We start from the raw sequence: 21399 nt of genomic DNA, 5'->3' as shown, positions 1-21399 counted from the left end.
TGTATACTCTAAAATTAATTAATACACAATTATAAATAGTATATCCGATATATACTTGGATGTTTGTTTGTATTTGGTTTTGGAGACAGGGTCCACTATGTAGCTCTAGCTGTCCTGGAATTCACTGTGTAGACCAAACTGGCCTCAAAGTCACAGAAAGCCTCCTGCTTCTGCCTCAGAGTGCTGGGGTTAAAGGCATATGGCATCACACTTGCATTTTTAAAGTAACTGATATGTAGCAATAATGCCCAATTAGACCAGTTTAAATGCCTTAATTTAATCTTTTTTCAAAATTTGCTTTTTATTGAGGAACCCTTGCTAGTTTTAGGAAAAACTGCTGTCCCACTTTGAGATATGGGCCAAACCAGAACAGAAAAAAAAAAATGTCTAGGGTCAGACAAAGCCTTCTCTTTTGAGAATGACAGGGGATGGAGCACACAGACCCCTTCATCAGATTGCTTTCTCTGCTTTAGTGTCGAGTCAAATGCACTACCACCCTAGTGAGGGGAAGCAGGGACAGCTGCCTGTCTCTGGCTGAGGATCAACACAGAACAGTCCTCTGAAATTGCTAGCGGTCACTCACTGCCTTTCTGAACTACACCTACTAGGTGGCAAGCTGACACAGGTAATGACAGCACAGTAAACAGTACCACCACTGGCAAGTGACAAAACAGTTTTGGTTTTAAAGTACCTTGCCTAAAGTCACACTTAGTAAGTTGGATTTTAACAGGAATATGTATTACTCTAATAAAACTTGATTCTGAAACATTAAAAATAAATAAGCTGAGTTTGATGATACACATCTTCATGTAACAGCAAGTCTTGAAAGACTGAGGCANAGGGGCTGGTACAAGTTTGCAACCAAACTGGCTACAAGATAATTCATTCAACCCTNAAAAATAAATAAAATAAGCTTGTATTGATCATTTATGAAAGTGTTATTGAAGAACTTCAATCAGCACTAAGAAATGACTATGTTAAATCTCAAGAGNTCTTATAAAAGTTGAGCTGTGGAGAAAGTACTACAGATGGAAATTCATTTCCTTTAAACTGTTTTAAATTGGGTCACAATAATGGCTTGTGTTGATAGTGTAAACNCTACAGTTTCCTCTGTCTTCCTTCTCCATCAGCAAAGATGGAAACTACAAACTCTATAAGTAACAAACCATAATAGCAGATAGTGAAAAAAATCTTTAGGCTAAAATATTATAGTGTACCACTAAAAACTTAAGAGTATCAGTTTTGCCAGGCATGGTGGCACACGCCTTTAATCCCAGCACTTGGGAGGCAGAGGTAGGTGGATCTCTGAGTTCAAGGCCAGCCTGGTCTACAGAGTGAGTTCCAGGACAGCCAGGGCTACACAGAGAAACCCTGTCTCAAAAAAAAAAAAAAAAAACAAAAAACAAAAAACAAAAAACAAAGAAAAGAGTATCAGTTTTAGAGTCCTAAGGAAAAGTAATTATCTTGCTATAATAAGGATAAATTTAAAATTAGCCCANGAAATGAAGGTAATTACACTGGAAAGAAAACTTACTACATGTTTCTAGACAGCTAACCGCTGAATAGACNGACACTGTACCTGAAACCGCGCAGAAACTAGCCAGTCTCCAGCCAGAAACCCCAGCACACNTGATTTCCTCTCATTCTTCTCACTTCCCACACAACACATAAACCACACTTGTTCCACACACCTCACCATGTAGCCTCTGCTTCTTCTGTCCTGAGATCACTTGTTTAGCCTCTTGATCATCTCTTAAATAACAGTGAGATTGCTGTGGTCCTTTTTCTTTCTTTNTAGACAGGTCCTAATGAGCTGCCCAGGCTAGCCTCTAAATACTNGGCTAAAAGTTTCCCCTGCCTCAGCCTTCTGAATAGCTGTGATTACAGTGGTANGCTACTGTGACCAATCGTACTTTATATACAATGATAAGATAGTTGCTTTTTTTGTTTATTTGGTTGGTTTAGACTGGGAAGGGGGTAAAGGGAATAACATTTGAAATGTAAATAAATAAAATAATCAATAAAAATTTTTAAAAAGGTGTTTCCTTTAAAATGGTATTTACTCATAAAACAAATGTTACTAAGTAAGCACTGGCTATGTGACAAACAGGACACAACAGTTGAAAACAGAATAAACTGGCCAGGCATGCCTTTTAATACCAGCACTTGGAGGGATTTCAAAGCAAGCCTGGTCTATAGCCTGGCAAGTTCCAAGTCACTAAAGACTACATAGTGAGATCCTGTTGAGAAGAGAAAGAGTGAAAAAAATAATGTGTCATAAGAAATATGTTTCTAAAGTAAAGACAGAGAGAAAAATGAGACATATTTAAGATAAAAAGTAATAGATGCTACAGAGACAAAAAGAGAAAGGGCCAATGTTAACGAGGAATGTTTAAGGGAATAGGGTTAGATCTAATGGTCAGCAAAGACCTCAATGAGAAGATGGCATATGAGTTATGGCCTTAATGAAGGAAGGGACCTAACATAAGGAACAGCAAGCAGAAAAGACAAAGTAGGAGAAGTCATGTGGCTGAAACAGAGTGAAGGGAGGCAGAGAGTTATAGGAAATGAAGTCAAAGGCAATTAATAACATATCTTAAACACAGAACACCATGAGCTTCTAATCAACACAACATTGGTTTCTTATTTAAAGACTGTATTTCACCTGTGTGCTAAGCACATACACTCTCACTGAGCTACACATATCCCCAGGTCAGCTAGTTCTTTGTTAGCTAAAGTTTTCATCTCTCACCCATAAGATGGAGTGGAAGTTGGGCTGGTGAGATGGCTCAGTGGGTAAGAGCACCCGACTGCTCTTCCGAAGGTCCGGAGTTCAAATCCCAGCAACCACATGGTGGCTCATAACAAGATCTGATGCCCTCTTCTGGAGTGTCTGAAGACAGCTACAGTGTACTTACATATAATAAATAAATAAATCTTTAAAAAAAAAAAAAGATGGAGTGGAAGTTGCTGCAAAGCTGAACAGAGGTAATATGTGTCAAAGCTGTCCTTCTTTGTGACACACAGGACATTTGTGAATGGAATATAACCGTTACCCAACACATGCTTCACTAAACACAATTCACACTAAACACATGATCTCTTTACATTTTCTTCCAATGCAATTCAATTATAGATTAGTAAATAAAAATAGAGACAGTATGAACTATTGCAGGAATAACAGGAAGCAAGTGTGCATTTCTGATCCTTGGGATAATTAAACTATAGTAGGGAAGCATTTCTGCAAGCTCATAAGCAATAGAAAGTATTTCATTTAACTTCACACTGGGAAGACAGGTAATAAACACCCTAGTAGAGATCACCAAAGAATGATCACTATAAGACAGAGTGAAATATAAGCACAACTTTGATGGTCGAAGAGGATTTTTTTTTTAAGTAGTTCAAATATAAAAGACAAGTCTATTCCAGACAAGGTCAATGTCATGATTATGGAGAAAACATAAGGTATTATAAAGACTGACTTTTATAAAGTAAAACTTTCTGAATAAGACTTATAGAGCCTAAGTGTAGAGAAGTTAAGACAGGTCAGGCCCTGCCAAACTAAATTTCTAGTAGTTCTTTTAAAAATTGAGCTGGAGCCGGGTGTGGTGGCGCACGCCTTTAATCCCAGCACTCGGGAGGCAGAGGCAGGCGGATTTCTGAGGCCAACCTGGTCTACAAAGTGAGTTCCAGGACAGCCAGGGTTATACAGAGAAACCCTGTCTTGAAAAAAAAAAAAAAATTGAGCTGGAACCACAGATCAATGGTAGAGTGCTTGGCTAGCACATGCAAGGCCCTGACTTTAATCTTCTCAAAAGCAGGTGGGGTCAAGAGCAAGTCAGAGAAAACAGTTTGTTCATTAGCTCAAATGCTACAAATAGTCAGGTACCATTGAGAACATCTAGATAATTATCTTTATCTATGAGCTGTTCTAGCAAATAACCCTGAGAAGTTCTAGGCAACTCCAGTAGGCGGACAAATAAGAAAGAAGTTGAAGATAACCTACGAATCCACCAAAAGGAAGGCAGCTTGTGGGACCAAGACCCACGGGCCAGGTGTTTGCTCCTGGTCATGTTAATTTAACTGAAAGAAAAGTATCCAGTCAGTGTCTATCAAAGAGCTGGGAAAAAAAAGAACTGTGGCCACAGTCACTGATGCTAGTAAAGTAAAAGATGTTTTCCTTTAGTTGTTATAGAAGTGTCACTCAAAATAACAACAACCAGAAAACCAACAAGTACTTGGAAATTAGTAAATGTAAACATCTGAATTTCAAGAAGTCACAATGTAAATCACCACATCTGAAATAATGATAATGAATATACTACCAATGTAAATTTATAATAAGCTCAAGATAATCAGGTTAAAAACATTCAAAACACAAAAGTTGATCATCCTTTATGAACAAATCTAGTACATTTTTGTTCAATACCATCTTCCAAAAGTTTTTTCTTTTACCTGAAAACCTGATTTATTCTTCCATTCTTTAAAAATAAAAATAAATACACATACATCCACAACAACAACGAAACTGTCATAAACTTTAGCACTTATAAAAATACTCAATTCTTTGAGACTGGCTCTTAGCCTGAAGCCAGTCCTGAGCTAGAACTCACTAGGTAGTCAAGACCAGCGAGCCTTAAACTTGTGACCCTGCTGCTTCAGCTGCCAGAGCACTGGGATTACATGGGTGTACTGTGGTGCCTTTAATTATATCTTTCTGTATAAATCTATGGGACAGTTCCTATTTTTAATGGTTTCTTTCACTAAGAGTATCTATAACTACCTTAATTTCCTAAGTGAATTTTAAAAATAAACATAGGTCTAGAGTTTTTAATAAACAGATGTCCAGAAACATTCTCCCATAAAACAGAAATAAGTACTTCTCCCTCACAGTTTCTTTAACAGACAGCTGCTGACAAGTATTCAAGGGTTCCCACCTCCTAATAAAGAATATGGCAGTCTATAAAAAAGTAAACCTTCTTTTTATCTAAATTTAATAAACTGCTTAATAAAAATCTGAAGTATGATAGCATCAGCTTGGATCCTTTAGATGGCCTGTACTTCTAAGCTGCCACACACAGTAAGTAGAGGGTAGTCACTTACCACTTGACCTGTTTTTCCGACTTGATTTCCCACCAGTAAGAAGCATCTTGAGGCTATTCCGAAACATGGTTGTGCTCTTTTAATATAAAACTACAAAAGAAAGCAGGTAAAGTAAGTTTAACAAGACATTTTTCCATTCAAGATACTTGTAAGTTTATTTTTAAAAGCATACCAACAATTAACTGTGTGGTACAGCTATACTTTTTTGTTTTTTTCTTTTTTCTCTATCTTTCCAATGCCACCCAAAACCTAAGTATACTTTTCCTGGTACTCTGGGCTTCACTGTTTAAAGGTCCCCTCTGTTCCATGTAGTTTTGTCTGTACTGCTTTGTGTTCCCACATGGTCGCACATGCACCTGCCCAGGAGCTATCTCAGATGCAGGAATAGAAAACACACACACACACACACACACACACACACACACACACACACACGAGTTATTCTTAAAATGCTTTGGCAAACTCAATGACTAGACACTCCTAAATATCCCCGTTACCCCACGTCCAGTTGGGGAAATGGCCAGAGGCCACTTACATGGCTGAAGCTCAAGTGGTGAAGACAAAATTCCTGCTACACCCTCCTCACCATGTGGCTGACTTCCACACTAGCTTGACTCAAACAAAATGGCTTTTTCCCCCTAGTCTTCTCCATTCTCCTCCTTCAGGAATCTGCCAAGATTTACAGATTGCTTGCCCTGGGATTTTCTTTTAAACTCTAATAAAACTATGCTTAACTTTTTTTAATTAATGAGACTAAGAATCTTAATAAGAGACCCTTATTTCCCTGGTATCATATGGCAACCACAAATAAACTCCTCAAATTTTCTACTAACATTAGCACTCAAGATTCACAGAAATAATTAGTAGTGATAAATATTTCCTTTATTTCATTCAAGTCTCCAATTCTGGAATAACTTTCCTGTCTCCTCTTCCACCTTCATTTCTCCTTCCACCCTCCTTACCTCCCCAACATACACACACACACAAACACACACACACACACACACACACACACACACACACACACACACACACTATAAAACTTCAGACTTCCCATTAACAAGCCAGAATTATTCCACATCTCAAGAGTACTTATGTTCACGAACCAGAGCTATCTTCTTTTTGTTCCTTGCCTTTCTTCTTTGCACTAAAATCATATGATTCTTTTGTATATCTAAAAATAAACAACGCCTGTCTCTATATTCCCTGTGATCTAACTTACTGTGCCTATAGCTTTGCTTTCCTTTTCTACAAAATTTCTCTATAGTGTTGTATGTTTTTGTGTGTCCTGTGAAGAAAACTGCACAAACATAAAAATCTTTTGTCAACAGAAAATTTCCAAATCATAACACAAAGGTTGGAAAATGTAGAAAAGATTATTAGCATCATATGCAACCCACCAAAAAGGTGTAGCATACACACAACTAAAAATTCAGAAAGCATCAAAACTTAGGAAAAAGTTATATTTGAGGTGATAAGCAAGAATTTTCTAACTAATAAGATACATGAAGCTCTGTCTGTTAAAACAAAACAATAAAACAATAAAACAAAACAATAAAAACAAGGGAATCACGGCCACAATAGCAACAACATCTACGACAGAAAGACATCTCTGAAACAGCTAAACAAAACGCTGCATGTTTAAAAACGGCAACAATCACTAAACTCAGAGAAGCCTTTCAACAGAAGGAAGGACAGGAAACAATGGAAGACATCTTCTAAGAGTCTGACTGAACTCTGAATTGTTTAATGAAGATAAAGTAAAAAGGTTGTTTTAAAATTAATGAAGATTCTAACTAAAAGTAGGTACCAATCAAGAACTCTATTCTCAGGCAGGGAGATGGCTCAGCCTCTATAGGCACTTATCTTTGGTTTTTGGTTTTTTGTTTGTTTGTTTGGTTGGTTTTTTTTGTGTTTTTTTTTGTTTTTGTTTTTGTTTTTTGTTTTTATTTTGTTTTTGTTTTTCAAGACAGGGTTTCTCTGTATAGCCCTGGCTGTCCTGGAACTCACTTTGTAGACTAGGCTGGCCTCGAACTCAGAAATTCACCTGTCTCTGCCTCCCAATTGTTGGGATTAAAGGCATGCGCCAAGGCACTTATCACCAAGACTGATGACCCTACTCCCATTCCTAGAACTTATATGGCAAAAGACAGAACCCACTACCTCAAGTTGCCCTCTGACCTTTCACACAAAAACCATTCACAAGCATGTCCATATATTCAACCAATTAAACATAAATGTTTAAAAAAAACTAGATTTTTAAATTCTCTGAAAAATAAAAAAATAAAAATTAATTTTAAAAAGAAAAGCAAACAATATTTGACTAGCAGAAATGCAAAAAAGGGGAGTTCTTCAAACAGGAAAATAATACTTAAAAGTCAGGTATACAAGAAGAGTGACAGAACAAGTTAACATATTGCCACATATGAACTACAAAATTACATCAATATCAAAAGATTGATAACTTTAAAATACATGTAAAAGGCTGGGAGCAGATGAGTGGTACAGAGCTTCACAGTACATATAAGGCCCCAGGGTCACTCCCAGCACTACAACAAATAAAGCACAGGCAAACTGAAAGTGCTGACAACAACCTAAAATTTTGATTTGTTTGGAAATAGTAATACTATAATAATACTGCAATTGGTAATAGTCTTCACCTGATAGGACCTGGGGTGCAAAGGTGAATGAATGCACATGTCACAACTCAGCAATGTTTATAGCAGACTTATATATTATATGTAAATGTTAACTCAAAAGAACAAATTTGAGCTCTAATGATTTCATGCTTAAATATTTAGCAAGAGCATACTAATGAGTACATTTTACTTTAAAATGAATCAAAAAATGATATAGACTGATGAAGGCATGCAGAAGTAGATAGGATATAAAAGCAATCACAGCCCATCCCACCCCCCAAAAAAAAATGCTACCCAGAGAACTAAGCATGGCTTTAATCCCATTAAAGCACTCAAGGCAGAGACAGGTAGATCTCTGTGAGTCTAGGCCAACCAGGGCTACATAGTGAGACCCTGTCTCAAATATCCCCTCAACCCCAAGACAAACAAATAGAACTGTTAACCATGTATTTTAAGTAGCGGCTACTCATGTATTAACTAAAACTATTTAAGACTTAAATAACTGTGCTGTCGATGACTTAGAGCTGCTCCTCACTTCTTAGAATTGCCCTTTGCTCAATGGAGTCACCTTGCCCAGAAAGTTTCATGTCTCACTGTCCTGTGGAAGGCCCTCAGCCAATGATTAAAGTAGAGATACAAAGGATGAGCTTTCTTAACTCCAGGAGGGGAGGATTGTGTAATAAGATTCATATATAAAGTCTTCACCCATATGTCCCATGCTTTATTTTTAAAACGTCCTTTTAGGGGCTAGAGAGATCACTCAGTGGGTTAGAACACAGTACAAGGACCTAAGTCAGCTCCAACTATCCCTGTGAAACCCCCTGGGTGGGTGGTAACCCCAACACTGGAGGGACTGGAGACAAGAAGACTGCCAGCCTAGCCCTAGGTTCCATGAGACCCTGTCTTAAAGAAACAATATGGAATAATGATAAGGCAATATACTAAACATCTTCCTCTGGCCTCTGAGAGGGTAAGCAAATAAGTATGTATACCCTCACCATGCACATATGTAAGCATACACCATAAACACACACACACACACACTTGTTCAGCGTCAACTCCCCATTAAATACAAGCTCTAAGATGGCAGAAAAGTTCCTTAATTCACAGTTATGTGGATAAGCTCTAACACACATTAAACACTAAAAATGTACCTTTATTAAATTTATCAATTATATTTTTGTCTGTATATTACTGTCCACATCAAACCCTTGCAAAGAAGGTTGTTCTTTTATGAATCTGAGAGAGAACAAGGAGAAGAATATGGGAGAAGATGGAAGGAGAAATGGGAAGGGGGGAATTATGTGATTATACTCTCAAAAACTAAAAGAAATATTTTTTCCAAAAAAAAAAAAAAGGAATTAAAAAGGAGGAGTAAGTTGGAGGGAGACTCTATTAACAGGGAAATATTTAAATCTTTGCACCGAGATACTATAAACTAGAGAATATAATGCATGGTTTTAAAAGGAACAGTATGTCTATTTGTTGTAAATCTCCCCAATGTTTATCCCTAAGGGAGAAAAGGAACAAGCCAGAGTGATATGCACAGCATGATCTTACTACTACAATATTTTAATCTATGCACTTGTGGACAAATATAAATGGACACATGAGGGAATACACAGAAAATTTTACATAATTCCCACAGGAAGTACATAGAGGATTGAAAAGGTAAAATAAATAAAATTCAATGTGACACACACTTGTTCACCATCTCTAGTTTGAAAACGTTTTCACTAACCAAAGTATTTATTCATCATTGAAATCGGCACAGATTATAATTAATAAGTCAGTAAAATTCTCTTGTGAAACACTGCAAAGGAGATAAAATATAAAAGTGGAGGATGAAAGAGTTCCTTTAACAAATATTTGACAATCAAGATGACTGTCTCCTCGGGGAATTTCCCTATCAATCTACAATGTCCCATTATATGACACACATACACTAAAAACGTGGAAAACCATTTCTGAGAGCTTAGATTTATAGATTCTTTTATTCCCTTACCATCTAGTAAAATACTTTAATGCTATACTACATACGTCTTTTGTCACCAGTTCAATGAAAGGCCACATGGAAAGAGGTGTCTTTACAGAACTGCAACTAATGTCCCTATGTCACTTACTTTCCTTGGTTTCTCCCAGCCATAAAACAGATCTACTATGTCTATGAGGTTAAACTATTATTTTAGAGGAATAAGTATAATAAGCACTAAGCAGTGTCAGATAACATCAAAAAATGACCAAAACATACATAAGCACTGAAAAACTTATTTTAGTACATACTATAGCAAAAAATCAAGAATTCTATTCTTAGGGTTTGCAATGCTTCTCAATTCTAAGCTATACGACATAATAAATGGCTCACTGCTTTGGGTCTTTTTTCTAGTATTAGCTATAAATATGTAAAAAGCTTTTCTAGACTTTTATTTATTTGGTGCTTATTAAGATCAAACTAAGTCTAATCCTTGAACAGGCACTACAGGGAATCATTTTTAAAGGTTAATAAATACTTGTTGCCTAAAATGAACATCTAGTATGGTAGTGAGAGTTCAGGAGAAACGAACCCAAGTACCATTCACAACAGACAGTGCTGTGCATCATCAGAGTTTATTTTAAAAGATTAGAGATTTAAGTGAACAAGTATATGTTAAGTGCATGCTTTAGCATAAGAGAATAATTTCTGCTAACAATCCCTCACAGTAAATACAAAGTTACCTTTACACAAACTCTTAGCAGCTAAAAGTTTTCCACCCTGAAGGAGAGCACACTAACCAGGCTTGCTTCCTTCTATCTAACGGTCAGTCCCGGGGCAGGCCAAATAACTGGAGCCAGTGCTGTCTTTGTCTTCTGAAAGAAGTTTCAGAGCTGTTTCTGAGTACTGGATTTAAAAATCAAAATATCTCTGTTGTGAATTCTCTGATTAGTTCTATACCCCATTTTTTGATTGGGTTGTTTGGTTTTTTGGTGGTTAGTTTCTTGAGTTCTTTATATATTTTGGATATTAGCCCTCTATCGGACGTAGCACCTAAAGAAATTGTTTCCTTAGTGATCAGAAAAATACAAATCAAAATGACTCTGAGAGTCCACCTCACACCAATCAGAATGGCTAAAATCAAAACCTCAGGTGACAGCACATGTTGGCGAGGATGTGGAGAAAGAGGAACATTTCTCCACTGCTGGTGGGATTGCAAACTGGTACAACCACTCTGGAAATCAATCTGGAGGTTCCTCAGAAAATTGGAAATAGATGTACCTGAAGACCCAGCAATACCACTCTTGGGAATATACCCAAAAGATACCCCACCAGGCCACAGGGGCACGTGTTCCACTATGTTCATAGAAGCCTTGTTTGTGATATTCAGAACCTGGAATAACCCAGATATCCCACAACAGAAGAATGGATACAGAAAATGTGGTTCATTTTACACAATGGAATACTACTCAGCTATTAAGAACTAGGACATTCTGAATTTTGCAGGCAAATGGATGGAACTAGAAAATATCACCCTGAGTGAGGTAACTCAGACCCAAAAGAGCATGCATGTTATGTACTCACTAATTAGTAGATATTAGCAAAAAAAAAAAAAAAAAAAAAGTACAGAATATTCAAGACACAGTCCAGGTGAGGACACCTCAATCCCATTTGGGAGGAGAAGAAAGCAATCACAAGAGGGAAGGGAGGGAGGGACCTAAGTGGGAAAGGGGACAGGGAGGGGAAGAGGGGAACCTGATCTGGTATTGGGTGGGGCAAAAGGACTGAAGCCCTGAAGGTCAGCAGAAAGAATGGAAACAGGCAATCTCAGGAAGTAGGAGATGGGGTGACCCTCCAGAATGCACCAGAGACCTGGGAGGTGAGAGATTCTCAGGACTCAAAGGGAGGGACCTTGGATGAAATGCCCTTCATTGGGGAGAGGGAACTTGTAGAGCCCACCTCTAGCAGGAAGACAGGCCATCAAGTGAGGAATGGGGTTGCTATCCCTCAATCACATCTCTGACCCATAACTGTTCCTGTCTGAAAGAATTACAGAGATGGAAATGGAGAGGAGCCAGAGGAAAAGGAGGTCCAGCAACAGGCCCAAAGTAGGATCCAGCTCAAGGGGAGGCTCCAAGGCCTGACACTATTACTGAGGCTATGGAGCACTCACAAAAAGGAACCTATCATGACTGCCCTCCAAAAGACACAACAAACAGCTGAAAGAGTCAGATGCAGATATTTGCACCCAACCAATGGACAGAAGCAGTTGACCCCTATTGTTGAATTAGGGAAAGGCTGAAAGAAGCTGAGAAGCGCAACCCTGTAGGAGGACCAGCAGTCTCAATTAACCTGGACCCCCGAGATCTCTCAGGCACTGGACCACCAAACAGACAGCATACACCAGTTGATATGAGGCCCCTAACACACATACAGCAGAGGATGGCCAGATCTGTGTTCATTCAGAGATGATGTAACTAACCCTCAAGAGACTGAAGGCCCCAAGGAGTTTAGAGGTCTGGTGGGGTGGGAGATGAGGAGGTAGGTACATCCTTGTGGAGAGGGGGGTGTGGGAGGAGGTATGGAATGGGGAACAGTCAGAGGGTAGACAGGAAGGAAAATAAAATCTGGAGTGAAGAAAAAAAGATTAAATAGAAGTTTAAAAAATCAAAACATCTAAAACATATTCACTGGGAATAACCTTGCAGTTTGTATCCTAATTCTGGAACCCTAATTGCACACCATTAGAGTTTTTAAAAGCTATTCTTCATTTATTTTCCTCAAAATTCTTGGTTTGTCTATTTGGGGCTATAGACCAAGGCAATTATTAGTAATAGCTGCACTGTAATTTCATAAATCATTCTTACATAGACACCATTACTGTTCTCAACATGTAATAGGAAAACCTCATTACAGCTTGAGCAAAGCTTAAGTGTTGAAGAAAATTAAAACAAGGAAGCAGGTAACAGCTACAACATCCTGAAAACAGAGTAATCTGATTCTCCAGATATTTGTTCCTTATCTTCCAAGAACAATTACTCTCAGTAAGCAAAAATATTATATGAATAAAAAAGACTGTAGTTATTACAGACACCTCAAATACCAACACACTAGTCTAAAAGATCATCACAGTTAATTAATATATTTCTAATAGTACTCATTAAATAAGACCCAAAGTGAACAAAATTATGCAAACAATACAGAGCAGAGCGGATGGGCTTTGGACAGGTTAGACTGAGCTCATGCCTCCATCCCTACCAATGATTTGCTGTGAGGCTGAACAGCATTTAGCCTCTCTCTCAGTTTCTCCTTGGCAATAAACATACCTAAAGTATAAAGCTGTTTCAAAGAACAAAAATATATGATTGCCTATCATCTGCTAATAGCTAGTTATCTAGCCAAAATTCTACTATCTCCCATATTAGATTGATACTACTTTGTGACATGGAAATAAAGTACATAAGATAATTGCTTCTCAAACTACCCTGCAGCCTATGACCAAATATGTAGCTCAGGTAATATCAATGAGATCAAAACATAAATAAAAGTCTGTGGAATAGGACTTTAATGAAAAGTCTGGAGACACAAAAGCCACCTTGCTAACTCGGGGAAAAGCCACTATGAAAAATGGTAAAGAAATAAAATCCTATGCCCTTAATGGCATTGGAGAACAACCATAAACCATGAACTGCCTATATACAGATTTCCTATTACCAAAAGGAAAAAAATTAAGCCAATGTATTTAGATTTTTGTTACATGAGGCCAAGCTCAATTCTAACTGAATATGTGAAGTCTAGGAAAAAGATCCACCAACTAGTACAATAAAGGCATTTATTCCCTAGAACACGCCAAGTATCTCTTAACAGTAGGTGTTAACATTGGTAATGTTAAAATGTTTATCAATAAAATCTTGAAATAGTGAGATGCTAACACATATAAAACCCAATTACTAAAATTAGGTAATATAATAGTTAAGATAAAAATCCTCTAAGCAGAGGATCAACAAAGAAATGGTTTTAACCATGAGAGATGTTCTTGGTGGAGTGGAAAGGAGTGAAAAATATGGCCAGGTGAGCATTTGGTAGAGACAGCCTAAACAAACAGTCACTAATAGCTACAGGCTACTTATACCACATGTAAGCTACTATAACAAATGCTGTGGCATGAACTGTATCAATTTAAAACAGGTGTTATATATTTAATGAAAAATAAAACTTCAAGTGAGGAAGACAAGTTTGGAGAGTAAACACAAGTAGAACTGTGTATTCTAGTTTCCATGGAGTAAATTTTTAAATTATTTTAGATTTACTCATTTTTATTTTATGTGTATGGGTGTTTTGCCCACACATATGTCTGTTCTACAAGCATGCAGTGCCTGTGGAGGCCAAAATGAAGATCACTAAAAAAGTACTTTGACTGATAGAACATGAAATTTGCTTTAAAATTAAAGAACAATATTATGTAGGCATTGAGGGGAAGTAGAGTATTTTAAAATCTAGACTGGAAGACATTTCTAAAGTAAAGATTCAAATTCCAGAAGCCTTGAAGGAAAATTATTTAACGCATAAAAATTGTAAAACCCATAAAACAAAACATGGAATACTGAAATTAATAGTAAGCAAATACTTGATCAGAAGAAATAAAAATAATAGGTTGTTTGAGTTATATAAAGAGCTCTTATAAATCAATAAAAATCAGTAACATAAAAATATAAATAAAACATCTGAACAAGAAAATATAGATGATCTCACACACATGGTTAATTATTCAACTTTCCTAAAAGTAGGGAAAGTCTATTTAAATTATACTTAATTCACTGGACTGACAAAAATCAAAATCCATAGTATCTACCATAAGCAAGAATGAGAGACAAGTGGAACCTTCTACAACTGGTAGCAGTATGCACAAGAGTGGTTATGCATGGGAAAGGTGAACTTAGTCATATCTCCCAAAATTTTATATATAGATACTCTCTGATATTCTTCTAGAAAGCTATTCTAGAAAAAGGACACACATGCACTAAGAAGCACACAATCACATTCACTGCAAGCACTGCTCAGTTCAAGCTGACAAAACAGTGACAATAGGGGTACACACACAGCCAGGAAAAGACCTGAGACATACTAGGTGGAAACACTTAAGTGCAGAATACATATATAACCCCTTCATGCATAAGAGACAAAACATGTATTGGTATGTACATTTATATCACTAAATGAAGAGATACCCGACACAAGAACACCTCAAGGTCTATAGCTCCAGTTCCAGGGGATCTGAAGCCCTCCTAGCTTCCACTGGCACCTGCATGCACACAGTACACACACATACATTCAGGCAAAAAAAAAATCATATATAAAATATATCTAAATAAGTAAATAATTTTCAAAGTATATTCAAGTCAGATGCAGTGGCACAACACCTTGTATCCCAGCTATTCAGAAAGCTCAGACTTAGCCGGGCGTAGTGGCACACGCCTTTAATCCCAGCACTTGGGAGGCAGAGGCAGGCAGATTTCTGAGTTCAAGGCCAGCCTGGTCTACAAAGTGAGTTCCAGGTCAGCCAGGGCTATACAGAGAAACCCTGTCTCGAAAAACCACAAAAAAAAAAAAAAAAAAAAAGAAAGAAAGAAAGAAAGAAAGAAAGAAACTCAGACTTAAGGACCACAAACTCTAGCCCCACTTAGACAACAAAGTCAAACTCTATCTCAAAAAATAAAATCATATACATATATGTATGTGTGTAAATGTATGTGTATATATGTGCATATATATTCTGAATACTGGCACTTTAGAAAACAAAAATAAAGGAAATGTTTTCAAAATAGAAGTTATGATGATAAAATTTGGACAGACTCAGGGAACTGTGATCATTTCTGAAAATGTAAATTTCTGAAAGAAATGACAAATAAAGGAAAAAATTTACAAGTATAAAGAAAATCTTTGCATGGTACAGCAGTGGAAATTGTGCCCAGGTCCATATTTATGCGTTCTATCACTGAGCTATATACACAACCTCGTTTTATTTTATTTTATTTTATTTTATATTTGAGACAGTCTTATTAAGTTGTCTGGACAAGCTTAGCATTCACTATGTAGCAAGACAGACCTTGGATTTAAGATCTTCCTAACTCTTATATTTTCAGTTGTGAGCCTAGCCTTTAACGGGGACTTTGGGAATAGCATTTGAAATGTAAATGAAGAAAATATCAAAGAAAGAAAGAAAAAGAAAGAAAGAAAGAAAGAAAGAAAGAAAGAAAGAAAGAAAGAAAGAAAGAAAAAGAGAGAGAGAGAGAGAGAGAGACAGAAAGAAAGAAAGAAAGAAAGAAAGAAAGAAAGAAAGAAAGAAAGAAAGAAAGAAAGAAAGAAAGAAAAGAAAAGAAAAGAAAGGAAAGAAAGGTCACGGAAAAGTGACAGGGGTGGGTGATGAAGGAGGGTGGGGGAGAGACAATAACCAGAATGCATTATAAAAATAAATGAAATTGTCAAAAAACATAACTGAATTGTTTTTAAGTAGAGGTTTGTATTAAAAAAAAAAAAAAATCTTCCTAACTCAAGTCCCCCAAGTAGTTAGGTTTAGCAGCCTGAGCTATCAGGCCCAGCTATTACAAAATAATCTTCCACTGCAACATACTAGAGACTGAACTGTACACTAAGTGCAGAATGACATATATGATCCCTCCATGCATAAGCGACAAAACATGTACTGACCAAGACCTACATTTAACTGCAAAAGAATAGAGAATAAGATCCTTACAAAATAATATACTTCCTTTAACACATTGCTAAAAATGTCAAAATGCAAAAGAAAAATAGTGTGTACTGCTTTTTCAGAGGAAGAGGAAATAACTAAATAAGTATATATGCTAATTTTTTAAAGAAATAATTCAGGAAGGATAAATTAAACCATTTGTTGTCCAGCCTACAAAGTGGGTCACACCTAAAGAGAGCTGTAACACCTAAAGAGAGCTCTGAAAACTTGCCAGAGCAGATACCAAGCCCTTCGGAATAAAAAAAAAAAAAAAAAAAAAATTCCCAACCACTTCAAAATATTTGAAGCCAAAGACAGGCTAAAATAAACTATAGCTAGAATAAAGTCCCAATACGTAAGTAAAACAGACTGATGCAACCTCACTTCCAGTCACGAGACAGGTGAATGTCCCTTTATTTTCTACCATTCTTTTATAAAACTGCTACCATATAACTGAAACCTATGGAGGCTTAAGAGAAGAAAATAAGACTTAAACTAATATTTGCCTTACTGCCATTTAGCTCCAAATTCATTCATCTTTATTTGTTCTGAAAATAGACCTGAGCCCTTTGGATAAATTTTCTTTGCCAGCTGGTGCAGTGGTAAACTTCGTGGGAAGTAGAGTGGGTTTGGCTTCTTCTCTGGTATTTGGCTCCTCAGACAACTTCTCCAGCATCAAACTACTCAATACAGTATGTGCGACCTCTCCAGTCTCCCACTCTTGCCTTGCACAGCTGCAAGAGCACCAAACAGCCCCTTCACTCTGGTGGTTTTATACTGCAACACTTTTGGAAAATACCAGTATAATTTAGCATGGTAGGAGGTATGTCCTAGAAGCCCATTTTCGAGAAAGTTCCACCTGTGTGATACCACCATACAATTTCTCTGCCATTCTGACAGCCATGATCATGTTCTTTCCAGCAGAGTCTAGATGTCAACCAGGGGTTGGGGGAGCATTTTCTAAGTACAGGAGTAATGGTTTCTTCTTGTATCTTTATAGTCTGTGTCCATCTTTCTAACCAATCTCTTATTTCTCCAATTCCCTTTTATAATTATTAATTAATTATACTAAATATTCTTCACTTGAATTACTATACAGTACTTTTTTCATGATTGAGCTCAAAACTGATACAAAAACCAAACTAAATAATACTTCCATCATAATTCATGTACATAAAGTAAAAGACTAGGCAAAGTTAAAAGTTAAAATAAAGGGGGGGGCTATTGGTTAGAAGGGAAAGGGACAACTACATAAAATGAAGCATGGACAGAACTTTCGTAGAAGATAAATATATCCTTTATCTTGTGTGAAGTAACAGTCACACAGATTGTGTGACAGTTAGTTTTATTTCAAGTTGACACAAGAGTTATTTGAAAAGAGGGAACCTCAATTGAGAAAATGTCTCCATAAAATCAAGCTGTAGTGCATCTTCTTAATTAGTGATTGATCAGAGAGGGCCCAGCCTATTGTGAGTGATGCCATCCATGGGCTGGAGGTTCTGGATTCTATATGAAAGCAGGCTGTGTAAGCCAAGGAGAGCGAGCCAGTAAGCAGCACCCTGCCATGGCCTCTGCACCAGTTCCTGCATCCAGGCTCCTGCCCTGTTTGAATTCCTGTCCTGACTTCCTTCAACGATAAACACGGATATGGAAGGGTATACCAAATAAACCCTTTCCTTCACAACTTGCTTCTTGTTCATGATGTTTCATCACAGCAAGAGAAACTCTATAAGACAGATGGTGTATACAATTGTGAAAATTTATAAAACTGAACCTTTCTTTATTTACCTTTTATTCCTTGTAGGTCATATCTCAATCAAAAGAGAAAAGAAAAGAATCTAAGGCTCCATAGAGAAATATCAGATTATAAAATGGGACAGGAATATGGCTGAGCCTTGAGGATCATATTCTAGAAAGCAAGGAAGTACTGAAAATAATAGTTAGGGTATATACTAGAAAATCCATTTGAGCTATTATTCCATTGATCCAACAGGAAACAACCAGAGCACTGAGTCACAGAAAGGATTATAAACCACTGAATAAAATTAACTCCACAAACATGCAGACATAGGCATGTGCATCTATACTCAGGCACACACACACATAAAATACACATACACACAAAATACAAAATTTTTTAAATACATAAATTGGGTAGTAGCTGGAAAGACAAGTGAGGTCAGAAGAACCTTGTCTTTTTAACATGAAAGAAAAGAAATGGCATGTTTGATGAGAATGAGTTAATTAGAAAAAAATTGCTGAATTAGCATTTCTTTTTATTTTACTTACTTAGTTACTGGAATTTTTGTTGTTTTTTTTCTTTTTTGTTTTTCTTTGTTTGTTTGTTCTTGTTTTATTTTGTTTTGGAGACAAGGTCTCTCTATATAGATCTTGCTGTCCTAAAACTCACTCTGTAGAACAGACTAGCCTTGAACTTAAGAGATCTGCCTTCTTCTACCTCCTGAGTGCTAGGATTAGAGGCAAGTGCCACCAAAACTGGTTAAAGTGCCATTCTTAAATATATAGCAGGAGACAGTTTACTGCACAAATGAAGGGTTACCTATAGAAAGAAGTAAGTAAAATTCTTAATGCTAGTAGATGCCTAAACGTGGCTTCTAGTGGATTTCTCTTCAACTTTTTCAGTAAAGAATTAGAAAAGGCATTAACTAAGAAGAAGAATGGAAAGTATTAAAAGTGTAAGGTGAGAAAAAAAAAACTACGAAAAATTCATCCACTCTGCTCCTGCTCTATATAACGTGATGACCTGGAAGGATTACAGTATCACTTGAGGTTTGTGGTCATGAATTTAAAATAAAACCAATCAGTAATGTTGTATGCTTTTCACTAACCACATTCAGCTTCATGGGTGCAGGCATGAAAAAAGTGGAAAGCTGGATTTAACAGGAATGCAGTTTTGGCTCCATAAGGACAATTTCCTCAATAAGGAAATGTGAGAGCCAGTGTATAACTCAATACTACAAACCTTGCCTCATATGTGCAAGGCCCTGGGTGTAAACCCCAGCACTACTAAGAAACAAAGTTTCTCTTTGAAGAAGGGAATGTTATCAAGGGTTGTATGCTGAGATAGCTAAGATTGGTTTAAGCTGAATAAGAAAGGGAACCAGGCTACCTATAGTATAAAATGGCAGTATAATCAATGGATTAGAAATTCCAGTAGGGTTAAAGGATTGTAAAATAGGGGTTTCAAGGAGAAAGATGAAAAGAAATAAGCAGTTGTCAGACAGTCAGATGCACGAAATATAAATTATGGAGATTCTTTGGTTAGTAATAAAGAATAACTAAATTAGAAAATGAGATAAAAAAAAATAAAGAAAATTAGATCACTTCTAGACGTTAAATTCAAAATACTGAAAGAAGCCAGGCAGTGGTGGCGCACGCCTTTAATCCCAGCACTTGGGGGGCAGAGGCAGGTGGATTTCTGAGTTCGAGGCCAGCCTGGTCTACAGAGTGAGGTCCAGGACAGCCAGGGCTTCACAGAGAAACCCTGTCTCGAAAAACCGAAAAGAAAAGAAAAGAAAAAAAATACTGAAAGATTGAAATGCTGGAAAAAAAAAAACCTCATGATCAAAATTACCAGAGATTAATATGTGAAACAGTACTAAGAGAAATGGGAAACAAAAGAGAGGGTGACTCTGAGTAATAACTTGGCTGACTTCTGTCTCCCAGTGCCTGGGAGGTAGTCTTTAAATCCTGGTAATTTCCTGAGTGATTCAAATGTCTTTCTCACTTAGGGCAGGACTAACAGCAGCTCCTGGATAGTTCATGGTAATGATATGACTCTAAATAGGTCAGGCTACACCAGAAAAGCCAACCATGTGACTGGTTGGCTGAAGCTTTGAACCATGAGATACCAACCTGACCAAAATAAAGAGCAAAAGTCAGAGACTGAGCTCAACCCATAACCAATAATTTAATTATGCCTACATAATGAAATCTCATTAAACATTAGATCTTGATGATTGTGTGAGCTTCTCAAATTGATAATACTCTGGGTGTACTGTCAAACATCCATGTGACAGATTTGCTCCAACTCCCTAGGCAAAGATACTACCAAATTCCCATATGGAAATCTCTCTGCCCTCTATGTCTTTTCATTTAGCTCATTATGATTTAAATCCTTGATGTTATCATAAAACTACTGCTGTAAGTACACTGCTTTCCTGACTCCTGCTAATTTTTCCCAAGAATTCTCAAATCTAAAGAAAGTGGTAAGGGCTCTCAAATTTGTAAGTCCACTGACCAGAAATTAAGTGTTCAATCTCTAAATTTACAGTCTTCTAGCCGTACATGAATGCCAGCACTCAAGAGGCAAAGACAGGTGAATATATTTGTGAGTTTGAGGCCAACCTGGTCTACAAAGAGGGTTCCAGGACAGGGCTACATGGAGAAACTCTGCCTCAAAAAACTAAATAAAGAAAAGAAAGATCCATCTTGTAGAGAGCTGAGACTTTAATTTATGAAGTTTGTTCTAACACTAAATATCCAGAATCAAAATTCATTGTAGGGAATGAGCCAGGAGTGGCAATCAACAGGATTCTGTAAATATATAATCTAATAGCATGCAGTTCAAAGCCAGAGAATTTTAGAGAAAAAAAGGAGAGTGACCTGAACACATGAGGAGCAAAAAGGACATCTTTCTCTAGCTCCAGCTCCAATAGTCTGAGTCTTATAGGAAAGAGAAAGGGGGAAGGGGATAGCATCAGTTGAGAGGGCTTCACAGAAAGCAATGTCTTAAGAAGGAAAAAAAAAAATTCCTATAGAGCATTCCAAAAATTTAGTAGGTTGTAAAGATCAGAACGAATAAGCAAAAGAGATCCACTAACATGGAACATAGAAAATAGAACAACTAAGAAATAGTGAGCTGGGCGTGGTGGTACACGCCTTTAATCCCAGCACTTGGATTTCTTTTTTTTTTT

General features: G+C 37.0%; 1 protein-coding gene across 6 annotated transcripts in view; it reads right to left on the bottom strand.

The window, feature by feature from the left end:
- Positions 1-21399, bottom strand: part of Tanc2 (tetratricopeptide repeat, ankyrin repeat and coiled-coil containing 2) — a 309788-nt gene that overhangs the window by 273045 nt on the left and 15344 nt on the right. For all 6 annotated transcript variants that reach the window (XM_021213586.1, XM_021213585.2, XM_029545901.1 and 3 more), the window contains exon 2: positions 5104-5193. In XM_021213586.1, the coding sequence (XP_021069245.1) occupies positions 5104-5170 (67 nt within the window). In that variant the 5' untranslated portion in view covers positions 5171-5193. The remainder of the gene's footprint in view (positions 1-5103; positions 5194-21399) is intronic.

This window comes from Mus pahari, chromosome 14, assembly GCF_900095145.1.
Source record: "Mus pahari chromosome 14, PAHARI_EIJ_v1.1, whole genome shotgun sequence".
In the NCBI taxonomy this organism is placed as follows: Eukaryota; Metazoa; Chordata; class Mammalia; order Rodentia; family Muridae; genus Mus; species Mus pahari.
This window is presented reverse-complemented; position numbering and strand designations above follow the sequence as displayed.